Source organism: Pteropus medius, unplaced genomic scaffold (assembly GCF_902729225.1).
Source record: "Pteropus medius unplaced genomic scaffold, Ma_sr-lr_union100, whole genome shotgun sequence".
In the NCBI taxonomy this organism is placed as follows: domain Eukaryota; kingdom Metazoa; phylum Chordata; class Mammalia; order Chiroptera; family Pteropodidae; genus Pteropus; species Pteropus medius.
In genome coordinates this window covers 4,227,970-4,247,102 of record NW_024349797.1, presented here as the reverse complement: position 1 = coordinate 4,247,102, position 19,133 = coordinate 4,227,970, and the positions used below count along the sequence as shown (strand labels likewise).

At 47.1% G+C, this 19,133-nt stretch overlaps 1 protein-coding gene across 1 annotated transcript in view; it reads right to left on the bottom strand.

The window, feature by feature from the left end:
• ESRRB (estrogen related receptor beta) overlaps positions 1-19,133 on the bottom strand; it is a 101,901-nt gene that overhangs the window by 23,862 nt on the left and 58,906 nt on the right. The window contains exon 3 of the mRNA XM_039883878.1: positions 13,012-13,128. Within this exon, the coding sequence (XP_039739812.1) occupies positions 13,012-13,128 (117 nt within the window). The remainder of the gene's footprint in view (positions 1-13,011; positions 13,129-19,133) is intronic.

Here is a 19,133-nt window from a genome sequence, read left to right as displayed (position 1 = left end):
GAGATGCTCCATCATAATATCTGCATTCGAACACCCAGGGACCTTCTTGGCTGTGGCTTCCTACACTTGCCTGGTGGCTGTTTATTTTGAGAGTAGCAACTGTGTGGAGGCCCAGCGAGGTCTGTGCTGCTAAAACAGAAGGAAAAGTACTAGGTTCAGGGTCAGACCTGACTCTACCCCCTACTACCTGAGTAACCTAGAGCAAGTGTTTTTGCTTCTCTGTGTCTCAATTTCTGCACCTGTAAAATGAGGATAATAGTAGTACTTACCTCATAGGATTTTTGTGAGGATTAAACAAGTTAATACATGTAAAGCACTTAAAATACTATGGCACATAGTAAGTGCTCAATAAATGTTAGCTAACATCATTAACATTAAGAAATACTTCCCCGTTTAAACCATTCTATATCTTGACTGGTTCAGTCAATATTCTGGCTCTGATATTGCCCTATAATTTTGCAAAATGTTACCGTTGGGAGAAGCTGAGTAAAGCCCACATGGAATCACTCTGTCTTATTTCTTAAAACTGCACGAGAATCTACAATTATCTCAAAATAAAAAGGTTAATTAAAAAAATTTTTTAAATAGTTGTAGAGATGAAATATGGTATAACTGTTGTGGAAAACAGCTTGGTGGTTCCTCAAAAAGCTAAACAGAATTATTGTATGACCTAGCAAGTCATAGTGAAGTCAAGAACTCAAACAGATACTTGTAAGTTTGTTCATGGCAGCATTATTCACACTGGTGAAAAGATGTTGGCAATCCGCATGTCTGCTGACAGAGGAATGGATAAACGAAACGTGATATTATACTTACAATGAAATATTATTCGGTCATAAAAAGGAATAAAGTTCTGATACATGCTACAACGAGAGTGAACCCTGAAAACGTTATGCTAAGCGAAATAAGCTGGACACAAAAGGGGAGACGTTGTATAATTTCACTTATAAGAAATATCTAAAAGAGACAGAAAGTAGATTGAAAGTTACCAAGGAGTGGGGGAGGGGAGAACGAGGAGTCATTATTTAATGACTACAGGGTGTCTGTCTGGGATGATAAAAAGTTTTGGAAATGGGCAACGGTAATGGTTGCAAAACATTGTGAATATACTTCCTATGTCACTGAATTGTGCACTGAAAAATGGTTTTTAAAATAGAAATTTTGCCATGATTAAAAAACATTAATAATGTAATACACCTAAAACCATTAATTGTACGCTTTAAATGGGTGGATTAGATCTCAATAAAGCCGTTAAAAGATTTTTTAAAAATATTTCACCTTTCTCAGGTTAGCGGAATTAAATAACAACATTTGTGACACATAGCAAAGTCCTTGGCACATGGTAGGCACTTAATAATAACTTCTTTCCTGTTATCTGCCTATCTAAGATGGTAAGGTCTGGCTTGAATTGCCAACTTTCTTCCCTTAGTTTTAACTACCATGGGTCAGATGTGTTGAAAATCCATAGGAAACTAAAGTTCAGAGAAATTAAATATTGTGCCCAACGGCACACAGCTCCAACACAGGCACTCTCCTGACGGGGTGGAGGAGTCACCTCTGCCCAACCCGAAGACAGAGACTCTGCCCTTGGCTGCAGTCACACCGTCCCCAACCCCCTGCCAGTCTCATCACTGGGCTGCTGTCCCTGTGTCTGCAGTGTCCAATCCCACTTCCCAGCTTAGGGCACAGGAAACAGCAAAGAAGCTGCAAGGACCCCTCTGGGGCAGAAACTCCTTGGGAAGAGGGGAGCAAGGCTCCCCAAACCTCTCAGGAACCCATGTCCCATTGCTGATCTCTCCAACCCACCGCAGTCACATCAGAGTCCCCAGAGTTGGCGGCCGCTACGTTCCTGGATCAGATGTCCACTTGCTGACTCAGTAAGATCAGGCTTCTGACTTTTTTCTTAATGGAAGTAAAATAATTCTCGCTTCCCTACACCCTCCTCCTTTCTTCTCGGTTTCCCTCCCTGAGCTGGACAACAGCCCAGTCTTTCGGAAGTAAAAATAGCCGAGTGTGCAGGGCAGCAGCCGTGGGGGGCAGTTTAAATTTCTTTCATTTATACCCAGGCACTAAAAATAACCAGTGAGAGCTCTGGAAAGCTCAGCCCCGCACCTGGCCCAGAGCCTGGCCCAGGCCTGTCCCTGTCACATTTTTCTTCCCAAAGGAAAGGCTCAGCTAAGGCCAGAGAGGGGAAGGTCTCTGGGCCTGTGTCCTTCTCCTGGCTTCTCTGCAGAGCTCCTGTCCACGTCTAGGGCCGGGGTCTCTCTTGACATTGCAAAGTTTTCATGGTCAAGAACCTTCTCTTCCCTTTGCCTGGAAATCCCACTCCCCTCCCTCAAATTCAACGTCCTTGGCTTATCAATGATGTAAGCAGGTTCACGAGTGCGCAGTGCTTCGTGGTTTACAAAGCTGTTTCCACGTCTCCTTAGACCTGCACGACAATGTCGAGGAAGGCGGAGTACAAGATTATTACTTTCCCATGTGAAAACTGAGGCTTAGAGGGGTCAGGGGACTCGCTCACGGTCACACAGCCAGGAAATGTCAAGAGGGAAGATCTGAATCTTGACCTCCGGGTCCTATCTCTGTTGCCCTGAACTTGACGGCATCTGTCCTGTATGATCATAGAATGCACCGGAAGCTTTGAACTATATAGACCTTGAGGACTTACTCTTTGTCGGCAGCTTTGGGATGATGTCCAGGAATAGATAATTTTTCAAACCTCCTCTAATGATTCTGATTATCTGCCAGATCTGGGGAGCACCGTGCCAAACATATTTTTTTCAATACTTTTTATCCGACCCGTGTTCTTCCCAGAGAGGTTGGGGGTTGACTCCTTGCCTCTAAGTTCTACCAAACTCTAGGTGACTCATCTCCAGGAAGAGGAGAAAACCACCCAAGGGTGGCGTGGGTACCTGGGGCTCCTGAGGGTCCAGAGGTCGTGGATCATGCGCACATGCTGACAGGCCTGCCAGCCCAGTAGAATGCCCTAACCACTCGTCCACCTCCCCGGCATATGCGAGACTGTGTCGGCCACCTGTCCTGCAGGGATTTCTGGGTGACAGGTGGGCTTGCCTTGCTGCCTAGGAAAAGATGTCTGTTGCTCTGGTGCCGCATCGTCATGGTGAAGAACACCTCACCGTGGACTCCACAAAAGCCAAGAGAGCCTAGCAAGTGGATGGACACACATGCCACCCAATATTCCAGGGCTTGAGCCAACCGCTCCAGGGTGGGTAAAAGTGGTACTGAGGGACGAGCTTCCAGTCTCCTGCCCACCTCATGCCACTCTCTCCTGGAGATCCTTCTCACCCCAAGGACGTTTCGGCTAGTCTGTGCTATCGGTGCATTCCCAGCTGCCAAGAAGTCCCCACAACTGAACATTCAATGAGGAAAAATTATTTCAGCCCAGCCTCCCCTTGCTTTCCCGCCCTCTTTTTTTCCCCTTTGAGAAAGGGCTATGGCCTTTGCTACCGGCCAAGCCATCTACTCTGAGTGGAAAGGGGCTTCTCAGAAGGAATTCTTGCATAACCAAGCAGATGAGATTCCACCTGGATTCCACCCAGCTTTGTTATTTACTAACTGCGTGACCTTAGGCAAATAATTTAAACTCAGATGCACCAGATTAGGCTTGGTAAATAGCTGTCGGCCATGCTACTGCCCTCCATTTCCTAGCCTGTAGCAGACCTTGCTAATCAGTCATGACAATCTTGCCTACTGATCCCAGGCACTGCCTAAGAAGCCTTTCAATCATGCGCCCTAGGCAGCTACTCCCTCCACCCTAGAGCTGAGAACCCAGCTAAAGGCAACTTGCCATCCTGGAGCCTGAATGGTTCTTTAGGTCTTGTCTACCTCTAAAAGTCTGATTCTCCAACCACAGGTCTTAAGCTGGCTTCAGGAACCTCTCAGGTGGGCTTCACAGGTTCTGTGAAACTCCTAAATTGTCCGCAAAATTTTAGGTGTTGTTGCTTGTGGGTTTTTTTAATGGTAGAGTTTCACTGGAATTTCAAAAGGACTCATAAGTCCCTAAATCAAGAACAAGTGTGTTAGAGGCTTTCTGAGTGAACAAGTACGCAAACAAACAAATGAATAAATAAGATAAGACTGGGAGAAATTCAAAAAGGAAGTAGATAAGGGGATACTGTAGAAAGTACCAAGAGAGAAGAGAGGCCTTTCTGAGATGACATTTAAGTTGAGGCTAGAGGACGAGGAGCCAGCCATGGGGAGGCCCCTCTAGGCAGAGGAAAGAAACAGCCTGAAGATCCTAAGGTGGGGAAGCATCTGTCATGCTTGAGAATCGAAAGTAAGCTGGTGAGGCCGGAGCAGAGTGAATAGGAGTGAGAGGCAGGAGGAAAAAATGGTAGGAGAGGACACTGAAGAGGTGGGCGGGGTTAGATCATGCAGGGTCTTGAAGACCAGAGTAAAGTGTTTAGATTTTATTTGAAGTGCAACAGAAAGTCCCTGAAAAATGTAAAAAGCAAAGCAACAGAATCGTATCAGTCTTTTAAAAGGTCACTCTGACTGCTGTGGGAGTCAGATGAACAGGACCAAGAGCAGAATCATAAGTCCAGTCAGAAAACTGTTGTGATGGTCTGGGACAAAGATGGCGCTTCCCTGGCCCAGGGTCATGGCCATAGAGATGAAGGAAAGAAGACAGATCTGAAATACACTGTGGACATTGACTAAGGAGGAGTGAGTCTAGGATGACTTCTAGGCTTTGCTTGAGCAATGGGTATATAGATGTGCCATTCTTGAGATGGGGAAGCCTGGGAGTGATGCAGGAAGGGGTGGGACAAATCTAGAGTTCCTCTCTAGACATGTTGCCTCCGTGATGCCTCATAAGCGACCCAAGGAGAGATGCCAGTAGGGCAGTTAGATACTGGAATCTTAAATGCAGGAAGGGAGTCGGAACTGGAGATCTAAAATCGAGGGTCATCTCTATCTCGTCTTGGGTATAGAAGAGATCACCTGCAGAGTACAGGTGGAGAAGAAGGCCTTGGTTCCAAGTCCGGGAGAATACCAAAATATAAAGGTCAGGAAGAAAGAGGAGGAGTTTGCAAAGAAGACTAAAAAGACTGATTTTTAGAGAGGTAAGGCAAGCAGGATGTCAGAGAAGCAAAGAGAAAAGGGGTATAAGGAGGCTGGCTACCTTTTTGGAGTGCTGCTGAGAGGCCAAGCAAGAGGAAAACAGAGAAGTACCAGGTTTGACACCTCAGGGGCTGTGGAGGGCAGGCTCAGGGTGTGGTCAGGAATGAAGCATGACTGGAGCAGACCTAGGGTGACCACCTGATCGTGCTCAAAACTCAATTCCGGCAGGATCAAAGGCCTAAACAGGCAAAGCAGATTAAGAAAACATCTTTACAACAGCAGGTTAGGAGAAGATTTTTTTAATGACATAAAAGTGCAAACCGTAAAGGAAAAGATGGATAAATTCAATTTATTAAAATTACTTTTGTTCATCAAAAGACTCCACAAAGAGAAAGAAGTGACAAACAAGACTTCTGACACTGACAACTGAAAAATGACTAACAAAGTGACAAGAACATATAAAGATTTCTGTGACCAATGATAAAAAAATAAAGTAGAAAAATAGGGAGAAGTCTAAGACAAGTACCTCACAGTAAAGGAATCCTAAGAGGCTAATAAACATGAAATATGCATATCTCATAGTTGAGAAAACACATGTCAAAGCAATATAAGACACCGCTTTACACACACTAGCAAAAACTTAAAAGTGGTGAAGGTACGGAGCAACCAAAACATTTAAACACGAAACGGTAAATAGTTTAACATCATCTCTTAAAGCTGAAGATATACACACCTGACACTTCCACTCCCAGGTCTGTAAGTCCTTACGTGTGTACAGTAAGAAACATTGTGCACAGCACTGTTTGTAATAGCAAAAACCCAGAAGCCCAAATGTCCATCAGCAGTAGAGAGGCTAAATAGACTTTACGAAACTCATACGATGATACTGTATAGCAGGAGTTTGCAAACTCAGATCCGTGACACAAACTCAGCCCTCTGCCTGTTTCATCAGCACATAGTTCATTCACTTATGTATTGTCTGTGGTTGCTTTCGCATTACGACAGCACAATTAGGTAGTTAAGACAGAGCCTTTTGGCCCACAACCTAAAACATTTACTCTCTGGTTGACGCCTGTATTACATACATGAAAATAAGTGAAGAGAGCACCGTGCAACAAAAAGCATTCATCTCAGAAATACTGACTAAAATAACCACATGCAAAATGTGTACAGTATAATTTCACTTAAAACTAAAAAACATGATATCATTAAAGATACAAATACGTGATAAAATAAATTATAAAAAAAGTCAAGAGAAAAATTGCAAAATCAGAATAATGGTTACCTCTGAGGGTAACAAAAATGGGGATAATGGTTACCTCTGAAGGTAATGAAAATGGGGAAGGACACAGAGGACGATTTTCTTTTTCTTACATAGGACGGAAGGTACTGGTATTCTTCATACTTCACATATGTTTTTGGCAACTAATAATGCCTGTCTTCTAAAATATGCTATTCCGTTCTTCCATATCAACAGTTTTAGCTAGGCACATGGTGTCTCAGCTAATGACCACAGTTCCCAGAATTCCTTGCAGAGTGTCATGGCCATGACCAGGTTCCACCAATGGATGGTGAATGGAAGATCCATGTGCCACTTCTGGGTCCCGCCCTTCAAAGGATCTGGCATAGGCTTTTCTTCCTTCTGACTGTGTAGGAGATGGAAAGGACCGGGTCCACAAATGTATGTCATTTGCTAAGGATGCAAAGCTGCCAACCAATCCTGGAATACCTATGACCGTTGCACTGTTATATGAGATGAGAGAGAACTAAACTTATACCCTGCTTAAACTTCTGAGTTTTTTGTTTTGTTTTGAGGGAGAAAAGGAGTTTCTCTCTCTCTCTCTCTTTTATTTTTAAATAGAAGTTTAGCTTTATCCTAACTATTATAATATGTGGTACTATAAATATTTTTCTGGATCTATTCAATGTTTACTTTTTAAAGAAGTTTTTTTTTTTTTTTAATAAAAGAAAAAGTGGATGGGGGTAAGGAAGCCAATATAGTTAAGTGCTGCGAACTCTTTTGGGGAAGTTTTGTTGAAAAAGGAAGCATGGTAATGTAGCAGTAGCTAGATGGAGATGAAGGGTCGAAATACAGTTGTGCGTTTTTTAAATTTAATTTTGTTTTTATAATGCAAGAACAAAAGTTTGTGTGTCGATGCAAATGAGCCCACAGAGAGGAAGAGTCTGATGATGCTGGAAGCGGAGATGGTACTATATGAGTAAAGTCCTCGATAAAGAAAAAAGAGAGTCTGGGCTGGGCGAAAAATATGAAGGGATTCAGAAGCACAAATTGGTAGTTATAAAATAGTCATGGGATGTTAAGTACAGCATAGGGAATACAGTCAATAATATTGTAATAACTGTGTATAGCGCCAGGTGGGTACTAGACAAATTGGAAGGATCACGTCATAAATTATATAAATGTCTAACCACTATGCCATATACCTGAAACTAATATAAATAAAGAATTTTGAATGCCAACTGTAATTGAAAAATAAAAATAATAATAAAAAAGAATGAGAGATTCAGAGTACAGGTGGGGAAAATGGCTTCTGATAGGAGCAGAGCTATCTCTAAGAGTCGAAGGCAGAAAACAAGCTGGTAGGTTTGTGGATTCGATAGCAGAAGAGTAAGAAATTCCCCACTCGGCTGTTTCTATTTTTTCAGGAAAATATGAAGCAAGATCATCAAGGAGTGGGGAGAGCGGCTATGGGCGATTGAAAACTGCCTTCGGGATCACAGAAGCAAACCAATTTTGTAACATGATGAAGAGTATCGATCTCGGATGAGTGACCAACATCCTGCTTTGTGGTACAACTCTAGGGACTTTCTCTGTAAAGTGGCAGCCAGATGAAAATGGCCACTATTATTATTCCCATTTTACAGAGGAAGGGGAAGCTTAGAGAGGTTTAAGTAAAGCACCCAAGAAGCTGATAGGTGATGATGCTGAGGTTTTACTGGGTCCGTATGATCACTTAAGCTGTTATTGGCTTCCATTCACAAAAAGCCCTGAATGAACAGTAATAAGGACTCAGCACAGATAAGATCATCTCCTTGACTTAATTCAATCAACACTTCCCCAACCAGAGGTCATCAGGTCTTCGTGCCTGAGTGACCCAGAGGCTTCAGGCCACATGGGATGATCGTGTGAGCCATCAGACATGTGCGTGTGAGCATGCATGTGTGTGTCTGTGTGTGCATGTAGGATGAAAGGTGGTCTGGGGGACACAAACATACATTGGAGTTCTTGAGTTCAAAGCTATTTTCTGAAGTGTGGGAGAGTTGGTTTGTTTCAGAGCACTAATGTAGTTAGGAAAGGAAAACGAATTTTTAAAGGGAAGCCATCTCTCATCCTCTTTCTTCATTCACAGGGACAGAAAAGTGGTATTTCTGGCATGGGCTACAGGCAGAATACTCTATAAATACACAGCCATTAAATCCCAGGCAGCGGGAACCTGATCAGGGCCTCCTTTTAATTTCCTGACATGAGCTGGCCGCTAACCCAATTACCCAGAATCCCTGGAGGAGCCCTCCGCCTTCCCAACAAGCACAAAGAGAGGGAGAGCGTATTGCATGGATGTCAGCCCAGCTTTCACTGAAATCAAATATCATTTAGAAAACACTTGGGGGAGAGCAGGCAGGGAGGGGCTGAGGGGAGGAGGAAATGGAGTGGGATCGGGAGGCTGGTGGCTAGAGGGAGGTGAAGTGAGGTGAGGAGAAGGTGAAGTTTGCAGGGACAAGTTGTGGAAACTCCAGAGCCACACTAAAGACATGGGGGTGTGGGGGTCACCTGTGAAATGCAGCAAACCGTTTTCTTCTGGCTCAGAGGCTAACGGGCCACACACACACCCTAGCCAGTCTGTGAAGCCCTGTCAGGAGGCTCTTCCACTGGCTTCCTGGGAGAACCTCTCGTGCTGAGTTGAGGCCCACAGGCGGGGGGAGGGGGGCGCAACTCAAGACAGATGCCACCTCTAAGATTCCCACCAGCAAATCTGCACGATGGGCGGGGTGCTGAAAAGTTGAGTGCAAAGGAGACCATCTTTGAATCAAAGACTATTTTAACATGCCCGGAAAGCTGACATCTTAAAGCGATCAGTCCCACAGTGCATTTCAGCGAGGAAGGAGTCGTCCCATCGGGTCTCCGTCTTGACCCGCTGATAGAGAGCAGGTTTCAACGCTCCTGCTCTACGCGTGAAGAAACGGAGGCCCAGGAGCGTATGCGAGAGCGAGACACAGCAACAATACCTCAGAGCCAGAGCCAGGAGGGGGATGCGGGCAACTCCCAACCCAGGGCAGATTTCGTATTCAATTCTTTATAAAGAGAATAATCACTATCCCCCTCCCCGCCCCCTGAAAATAGAGGTTTTCATATATTCGGGTTGCTTAAAGCAAGAAAGACCCTTGGCCATTGCCTGCATTCCACAGTCAATTCCAGAGCCAACAGCGGCCTTGAGGTCGAGACGGAGCCAAAGGAAGCCATATGTCTGACCTCTTCCCCAGCAGTTGCTGGTCCCCCTAAATCATGCTGTGGTCTCTCAAGTTACTTTACTTAAGAAAGGAAAAACTGTAAAAGGCATCCGGAGCTGCTGGATAGAAAGAAAACGGTGTTCAGATGTATAGGTGAGATGGGGAGGAAGGGAAGGCTGGCATCCACATTCTCCCCTTCTCCAGCCCCTCGTCCCCCTCCTCAAGCAGGGGAGGGACGCCAACCCCTGGCTCCCCCATGTCTGAGGCCCATTGAGGAACCTTAAAGAGGGAGCAGCCCTGGGGAGGCTGAGGTTTGCCTTTCAGAGTCAGAACAGAACAAGAGGGGAGACAGAGGGAGGCAGGGAGCCCATGCTGGTCCTGGGGGCCTGGGCTCCTGCACAAGAGCGGGGGACACCCAAACAAAATCAAGAGCCAGGGTAGCTGCCAGGAGCCCCTGTCTTGCACAGGTCTGTACTGCAGAGACAGACACAAACGGAGGCGCTCTGCTTTGTCCACACTGGGAGCCTTTGTGTCACATTTTTTCCCTTTGAATTTAAAACTTCCAGCCCTGGGATGCAGGGGTGGGGGTGGCGGGGGAGTGTTATGGTGGCTCCTCCTCCAGGTGGAGCTCCTGAAAGGGCCTCTCCGGGAAGTTTACCTCAGCGCATCTGCCCACTCCTACCAACAGCCTCAGATCACACAGGCTGCCTGCTACCCTGCTTAAAGGCCACACTGTGCCCTGCTCCACATCCCACAACCTGGGCCAACCACAGGACTATTTACACAGGAGTTGGTCAAGGCTGGCGCCCACCCTGCACTGCCTTTCCCCCTGAGGCAGCGTCCCCCGGTGGCCCCACACCATCATCCCAGGACACTCAGCATCCTTCCTGCTTCTCTTAACTGGATGGCCAGGTACCTAGGCTGCTGTGTACTTGGCCACCGGCTTCTCTGCCATCAGTGGCTACCCCTCATCATTCCTTTTCTGGGGTTGTGGGGGTAGGCACTAGGAAGCACCCCCACTAGGAAGTCCCTAAAGGGGCTCTTCAGTGTCGCAAGAAGCTCCAGGGGTTCCGAGTGGCGACCTCCACTTTTTTCATCTCTCCTCTCCCTCCCTTATTCTTTAGCTCAGCACCCATGCATCGTGTATGGGGGGAGGTGGGGGCAGGTGAGGGGATGGCAAGTGGCCTGCTGTCGGAAGCCTTACTCATCCCTGACTTTTGCCATGGGGGGCAGGCACCGCACGGAACACCAAGAAGCTCCAGGTTCTGGCCCCAGCTCTTCTCAAACCAGCATATGACTGAGAGTGGAAGAGTCATCTCACCCCAAACTCTGCAGGACTCAGTTTTGTCACCATTAAAATTCAGGAGTATATTAATAGCAATGCAGCTTCCTTTTGTCCTAAGTTCCTCAGATGCTGTAAAGTAAGCAGAGAGGCCACAAACAGGAAAGGCTGTTGGACAGCTGGCCCCCAGCTTGACCCAGTGTCCTCACAGCCAGCTTCCCAGAGCAAGGTAGCAGCCCCCGTCCTCACAGACTCGAGAGCAAGGAGCCTCTCTGAGGCTTAGACACCCTTGGGTTGGTTCTCAGCAGCAAGAGACCAGCCTAAAGCATGCTTCTGAGGGCCTTTCTGCCTAGTGTCCTCAGCTGTCACCCCAGGATGCTCTGGAGGAGCAGAAAGAGTCTGGTGAGAGAGTCAGGGGACCTAGTTCAGACACTAGCTCGGGTCATGCTCTATCCAGGGGTAAGACCAAAATTGTGTAGAGTCAAAATGAACCAACACAGCCTTTCGGCAGATCCAATAAAGCCCATTTTTAATCAGAGGGCTATTTCTTCATTTGATTCCCCTGGGAAGTAGCTGGCTGGCCTTCTCCATCTCAAAGGACTTATAAGAAGTGACTAATGAGAAATGTAGTTAAAAAGCCAATGTGCTGTGTAGACATAGGAGTAGGTGGGTTCACTTTAAGAGCTAGTTTTACAGGTACAGACACTGGGCTGAGCCGAGGCGAAGAGGGGGGACTTGAACTAGAAAATGGAGAGAGAGGGAGCCTCTGATTTCCAGGACATAGGAAAGTCCAAGTCACTTGACAGAGCATCTTAAATCTGGGCACCAGGAAAGGAGGATGGGAGGGGTGACTCCGGGGGTCTTAAAGGCCGGGCTGGGCTTTCAGGAAGCCCTCTCAGTGAAGGACGGCAGGCCGGTCCATCGTCACTTCTTTTTCTCTCCCAGCCCCTCCCAGATCATCCCATCATCACACACCTCTCCTCCCGCCTCCTCCCATTTCTGGAAGGATCTCAGGGCCTAGAATCACAAAAGCTGGTCTGTAAGGATTTCCAGGGCTCTTCTTAAGAGTTGGGGAAGGGGAGAAACACATGTGAACACACACGCCATCTACTCCACACACACACACACACACACACACACACACAATACCCATTCCTCCAAAATGGCACTCCACAAAGGTCATCAACCTGAGCTAATCAACAGGGAAGCTGATGAGGTCTCATCAGCTGGACTGTATGGGTCTCATCATCTGGACAACACCTAGTGCTGTCCAGCTGATGAGACCCATACAGTCATTTACACTTCCCAGTAGCCACACTGAAGAAGGTAAAAAGAAGCATGTGCTATTAATGCCATAACGCGTTTAACCCAATACATCCAGAATATTATCACCTCAACATGCGATCCTCTTTTTCAAAATCATTACTACACTATTTGACACTCCTTTTTATCCTAATAAGTCTTTGAAATCCGACATGTCCTTTATACTCAGAACCTGTGGCTCATGCTGCCATGGCGTATGGCACGGCTCTGGAGGAAAAAAGAGAAGCCAAAGGAAGTGAGATGACGAGGAAGCGGGAACAGGGAAGGTGGAAAACATCCTCAAGGTGACCGCAAAGTCCTGTCCACCTGCCACCAGGAAGCAGAGGCTGTCCTTCGCAGTGAAGGATGCATTATGTGTCATTCTGGGCCTTAATGTCTCTGATCTTTGCACCCCCAAACTCCAAGGGCACCCGAGGTAAATAAGCATCTCAAGCCTGCCCCTTCCAGGGTGAAGGGGGCTTGCCCACAAAGGAGGGCCTTCTGCAGAGTGCCAAGCCAGCTTTCTAGGGCCCGTGTGGGGTCCTTAATGAAGAGCTTCCAGTTCCTGCCTTCCTGACACCCAGTGTCTCCTTTAAATGTGAAGAACTAGGCGGGAGCTGAAGGCTGCAAACCGGCTTGCAGGGTGTGTGAGAAGGGAAATATAGGCACCCCAGGGGGCAGGGTCTTAACCTGGGGTGCATGGAGGGACATCTAAGGTCCATGGACTCCTGGAACCACGTGCATGTGCACTGGCCGGGAGAAGGTCCGCAGCTTGTGGGTATTTTCTCAGGCGTCTGAGACTCCCAGTGAGAAGAAGGGCCTCTTCTAGGACGCGTGGACTGGGTGAAGCCCCAGTGTGGGTGGGCGGGGCCTCTTACCTTCCTTCAGCATCCCCACTTTGAGGCATTTCATGAAGCGGCAGGCCTGGCAGGATTTGCGCCTCCGTTTTGTGATCTCACACTCGTTGGTGGCCGGGCAGCTGTACTCGATGTTCCCTGTAACCAGATACAGACAGGGTTGCCAGGTGCCCTCCAGGACCCGCATCCCCCCACCAGCCAAAGGCTGGATGGGGATTAACCCGCCAGACCTTCACTGCCCCTCACCCCGAGGTTCCCACAGAGTAGTGGTTCCCAGAGCAGGTGCTCTGAGGTGTTTGTCAACACGTTTCCAGGTCTCATAAGTACAGACATCCCAGGTCACGAGGTCTGGGTAGGCCAGGGAGGCACAGCTTTGAGGAACGGCCACCCACAGTTTGGCAGCCACCACTGGGCTGGGACACCAAAACTCGCTGAGCTGGCATTTTATTCCAGGAAGAAAACACCCCCTGTGCCACCTAAAACATCAGGGCGGATCACCGGCCCCTCTGCCCTCCAGCTTGGGGTCCCCAGCTCGTGGGAGAACCCTCTCAGAACCCACTGCAGAGGTCTGGGCCCCCTGGTTCTGCTGAGAGGAAATCACTTTCCTCTCACCGAGTCTCAGTTTCCTCATCCGCAGAGTGTGGTATCTATGAACTGAGAGATTAAGGATTAAGCAAGACCATGTCTGCAAAAGCCCTTTAAGTTGTAAAGAGCAGCGGCTGAGGTGGCCTCAGGGCAGTCTGGGAAGGGCTGGCCTCAGGCTTCCCTGCACCTCAGTCTCCCCACGTGGTATATGGCAACCATTTACTTGCGGATTTTCTGAGAATGAGCATGAACCAGGTCCCACCACTGACAAGGTGCTTTGAAGTAATGAAACTACTGAGCCCCCATGACAAGGTGCCCAAGTGCGTCCTGAGAACTCACATCCCCTTTTCCTACTGGTGAGCAAACTGCAGACTGCAGAAGTTGGTTTGCCTGGGGTGCCTTGTTTGCCCTGTTTCTCACTCTCTGAGGTCCAGCAGGCCCGGACCTTTTCCGGTCCCATTTCCTGCAGGGAGCAGAGCTGGAGGTCAACCTCCGTGCTGGAGGATTGGTGGGGGCAGGAAGGGAAGGGATAAAGGTTCTGTGTGCCCCTCCCCTCTATCACCTAACCCCAACCATTTCTTAGGTCACGCTGGCTAATGTGTCTTCTTGGGAAATAATTTCAATATTTGCAAAAGCATGGTAAAACTAAAAAGGTAAATAGAAAGGAGGAAAACTCACACATGAATCAATTTGCCCAAGACTATGCTGGCTTAGAGGCTCAGTGAATCTGGCCCCTGCCCCTGCCCTACCCCACCCCTCTGTCTCCAGCCTCAACCTCTCCATTGCTCTGCATATTGATCAGTTCCTGGAACTCAATGATCCAGGCTTCCAGGCTTCCAGGCTTCCAGGCTTCCAGGCCTGTGCTCCAGCTGCTGAGAACAAGCCCACTCTGCTTCCTGCAGCTCTTCCTTGGCCTGCCTGCATCTCCAGGTCTCACTTAAGTAGGTGTTCCTTCTTCTCTCCATCGCCTGAACTGCAACTATCTGTCTCCTTCTAGATCAGCTCCTCTCTGTAGTTCAAGCGCCTGGCACACAGTAGGTGCTCAATGCACACTGAAGGCTGACACTGACCAGTGCTACAGTTCTGCTTTTCACATATTGAACGTTTCATTTTCCCAACAACCCTGGAGGCAAGTAAACATCTTTCTCTCCATCTTACAAATGAGGAAGGTGAGCAGAATCAGGATGAGGCAGAGCAAGGACTTGAACCCAGTCATCTTGGCTCTAGTCTCTGCTCTGAACCACTGCAGTGAGCTCACAGGGCCCACCGTGGCCCTGCCTTCAGATGACACAGTAACTCGTGCTGCTTCGGGATGCCACCAGCATGCTGCTAATTTTTCACATTCCCCAGTCTCAGCTGCATGGCCAGCCTGCCATCCCTCGAAGGAGGATGGGTCCCAGGTTTCTCTGGTTGTGGTTCCAGCAGGGGGTCAATAAGTGTCTGCTGATTTGGCACTGGTGCTCTTCCAGGACAAGAGGCCTGAGTTTAACAACAAGAATTCAAGCCATGTTCGTGACCCTTTGTGTGTGTGTGTGTGTGTGTGTGTGTGTGTGTGTGTGTAAGAGAGAGAGAGAGAGAGAGATATTTCTAATTTTATTTATTTATTTTTGTTCCTTTCAATTTGTTTTATGGCCCCAGCGGCTAGCTGCCAGCAAAGCCAGGCAGGCGGCCTTGTAATTTTTATAAGTGCCTCCTTGATAAAGTGATGAGATTAATTCATCAGAATTCCTGTGGTCTCTTGAGAACAGTCTAGGAGGACTCAGGAACAAGGAAAGGCACGTCTCTCTCTCTCACACACTCACACACACACACACACACACACACACACCCCATCATCATCACCATCACCATCACCACCAGCTGAGGTGTGGCAAGTTTGGGGGTGGGTTCTCATAGGACAGGGACATGGTCAATGGGTAGCATAAATTCAGGGTTCTAACCAGGAAGTGTGCGCAGTATAGACATATGAAGAATCCTCTTCAGGCAAGTCACCTAACCTCTTTGGGCTCCAGTTTCCTCATCTGTTAAACGGGCACAGTGTGTTCCCATCTCAAAAGTTGTACACATTTGGTGACGGATGCACTGGCAAGCAAGCAATCAAGGTTGCTCTGCTTATATTTACATCCAGACAGGGCTGCCCAGGTAGATAAAGCCAGGAGACTCCTAGGTAAGTCCTTTCCAGGTGTCAGACCTGAAGCTAGCCACTCATTCTGACACTTCCACTTAAGAACGTTAAGATGGGCCTTCCATAGCTAGACCTCAGAGCTGATGCCATGTGCCTGTGGGAGAAAGGTAAGGATGCCCAGTACCTGACTTCTGTATGACCTTGAGGCAGAGGCAAAATTGCCACCATCAACTCTCTTTGATCCTGTGCTCCAGGGGCAGGAAACCCCAGGGGATCCCCATCAGCTGTCCTTGAGCAGCTGCAGGGAGACAGAGTCTTCTCTGAGGCTTAGGGATGGCAGCTGCTGAGCTTGGATAAAGGGCTCTTGGGGACTCTAGGGCTCAGAGGCTGCTGGTTGACATCAGAGCCTGAATGGCCACCATTTTACTCTGCTAGCGTGAAAGGCCTGGGCTCGTGGTCACTTGGTTCTACTCCCTTATTTATCTCGCTCCTGGAGGCCAGAGACTATCCCTTTTATCTCTGTGTGGTCCACTGTCCTCAGCTCTCCTCTCTTCCGTCCTCCTTACTCGCTAGCTGATGATCTCATTCCTGCGGCTGGCTTCAGCGATCACAGAATTGGGAAGGATAGACAACCAGATGCGTTGTCTGCGCTTCACACCCTTAGATCCATCTGCCTGCTAGATATTTCCATCTGGAAGTCCCTTGGGTTTCTCACACTTCCTCAGACTGAACCCATCCTCACCCAGCCGTCTCCTCTTACTATGCTTTTATTTTTATTTTATTTTATTTTTTGTCTCAGCAAAGGGCTACCAGCCACCCCAGCACCTAGGTCAAAATGAGGGTGGCATCCAGGATTCTTCCCTCTCCTTTACTCCTAAGACCCTTTTCATCCTACTTCCCTGATATTTTCTCCCTCCTTCCCCTTCTGCCACAGCTAGTTCCAATACTCATCATCTCTTGCCTCACCTCTAATAGACTAGCATCCTCTGTCTGCATTTTTCCTTCCAGTGGATCTCCCTCCGCCCTGGCCCTGGGGATAGTTAATAACTTCCCTGTGCACAATCCCTTGATGGATGGACCACTAGTTTAGCTTGGCACACTGAATACAGAAGTCTGTGGGCCTTCGCCCCTTAAAGGGCAGCAGAGGAGTGAGAAGTCCCAAAAGAACGGAGGAAGTAGACACCAAAGTAGCTAAAGAGAAGGATCTAGATAAGAACTAAACCGTTTGTCCTGCAGAACCTCACAAAGCCTCAGGCCTCAAAGAGTCAAGATGGAGTGAGGTGTTGGGCTGGAATTTGCTAGAAGATATATTTAAAGAGTACTTAGCTGCCGCTCCATGTGACTACCAAATATCTTCCCACAACATGCATAAGAGAAGCCAACTTAATCTCTAGAGATTAAGCAAATAAAGTCGGGATTCAGGGAGCCCAGCTGAGGGCAGAAGGGAAGTTGGGGCTGAAAAGAGCATGGCTGAATATTACATATAGTATGACCACCTAACCCACCCCAAAGCCCACTTCCTGAATTCTAGCAGCTGGATGCACACTCCACTACCCCACCCCAACATGAAAATAAGAATTTGTAGAATCTTCTCGGAAAGAACGAACAGTAACAGAGAAAAGACCAGCAGATAAAGATAAGCCAAGGGAAAGCTCCTTCTATGTTTTTTTACCCCTGTTTGCATTTAAGATGGTCCAGGATTATCCAAATATTTATGAAAAGTCTTCAATATGAAAGACTAACCAAAACGAATGGAGGAAAAGCATGTGGGAGAAAACTAGGACAAAGCAGGAAGCAGAAATAAACCTCCAAAAGCAATAACCACTTGACCTGACAAGAAAAAAATTACTGCATTCATGAAACAAGAACAGCATGCAATAAAAAGAAAGGATAGCATGGAGCTCATAGAAATTAAAAATATGAAAGCCACAAAAAATCCAAAAGAATTGCCTAAGTAGCTATCCTAGAATAGACCAAAAATCAAAGAGATGGATGGACAATAGGCTAGAAAAGATGTAAGAATTAGAAGATTGATCCTGGAAGCTCCATATCCAAACATTAGGAGTTTTTGAAAGAGAAAACACTGGAGAGGACGTTATTCCAAAGAGAGAAAGGAAGGGAAGAAAGGGTGAGAAATGAAAATTTCTAAGACCTAAAGAATATGAGTTTTCAGACCAAAAGGCCTGCTAAGAGCCCAGAAGAACAAATGAAAAAAGACCTGGACAAAAAAAAAAATACAAAGGACTAAGAATAAGATTGGTCATCATCAAACTACAAGGGAAAATATTCTCTGTGTACACACACCACGCTTCAAGCTCCACACTGCAGCACACCACACGCGCAGCACACATGCATTATCGAGACGCTGCCTTGCATGCGTGCCACCTAAAATACAACGCCTGCAACACAAGACATCGCCAACATATACACGCTTGTTTTACGCACACACACACACATGCACACACTCCATGTACATACTTGCTGCTCTTTTTTTCTACTTAGCACTCATCACTTGACTTCATTTATTTATCTTCTTTTCTGTCTGCTTTGTTCACTGCAATTTCCCAGCACCTAGAACCAAATCTGGAAAGAAGTGAGGACTCAATATCCATTTTCTAAGTGAACGAATCAAACTTCTTGACAGATGCACTAGAAGCTAGAAGACAAAGCAGCAATGGTGTCCAAATTTGCGTGGAAATCATTTTCAGCTAGAACTTTATACTAAGCCAAGATATTAATCTAATGTACAGGTTAAAGGATTGAATAAAGACCTTTTCACACATCCAAGGCATCAACAATTTTACCTCTCTTGCTCCTTTTCCAGCATGTGCTCCTCCCACAAAAGGGAGGAACCCAAAAGAGGAAGAGGTAGGATCCAGGGAACAGAGGATGCAACCCAGGAGAAAAGTAAAGGACATATCAAGGAGGAAACGGCAGTAGGAGAATAGATTTAACCAAAAATTTGATAAAAACAAATTTAGACAATGGGAAACGTGTGTGTGTGTGTGTGTGTGTGTGTGTTGGAAGATAGATGTGCAATTAAGCTAACTCTTCATTTTCCATTACAGGAAGTCAAAAAATAATGTCAAAATTGCTAAGTCAGTATATAGCTGTAAAATAAGAAGAAGAACTAAAGATAATCAATGCTGGAAGAAAGATTCCGGCCATCTCTGACCAATCCACCCTACTCTCCCCTACCAAGGCCCCCAGGTTTGTAGGTGCCAGGAAAGTGCAAGGAGCTCCCAGCCCTCTCATCCCTTTCTCTACCTGAAAACTCTCCTGACAAACTCTTCAATATCCTTGGAGCCTCAGCTCTCACATGGCCTTCTTGGCGACACCCTCTTCCCTTCTGTCCCAGGTAGGCTTACTTGGTTCTTCCTGTTTGCTCCTACAGGACTCGTCCACCCCCTCCCCCAACACCCCCCAATTCCCT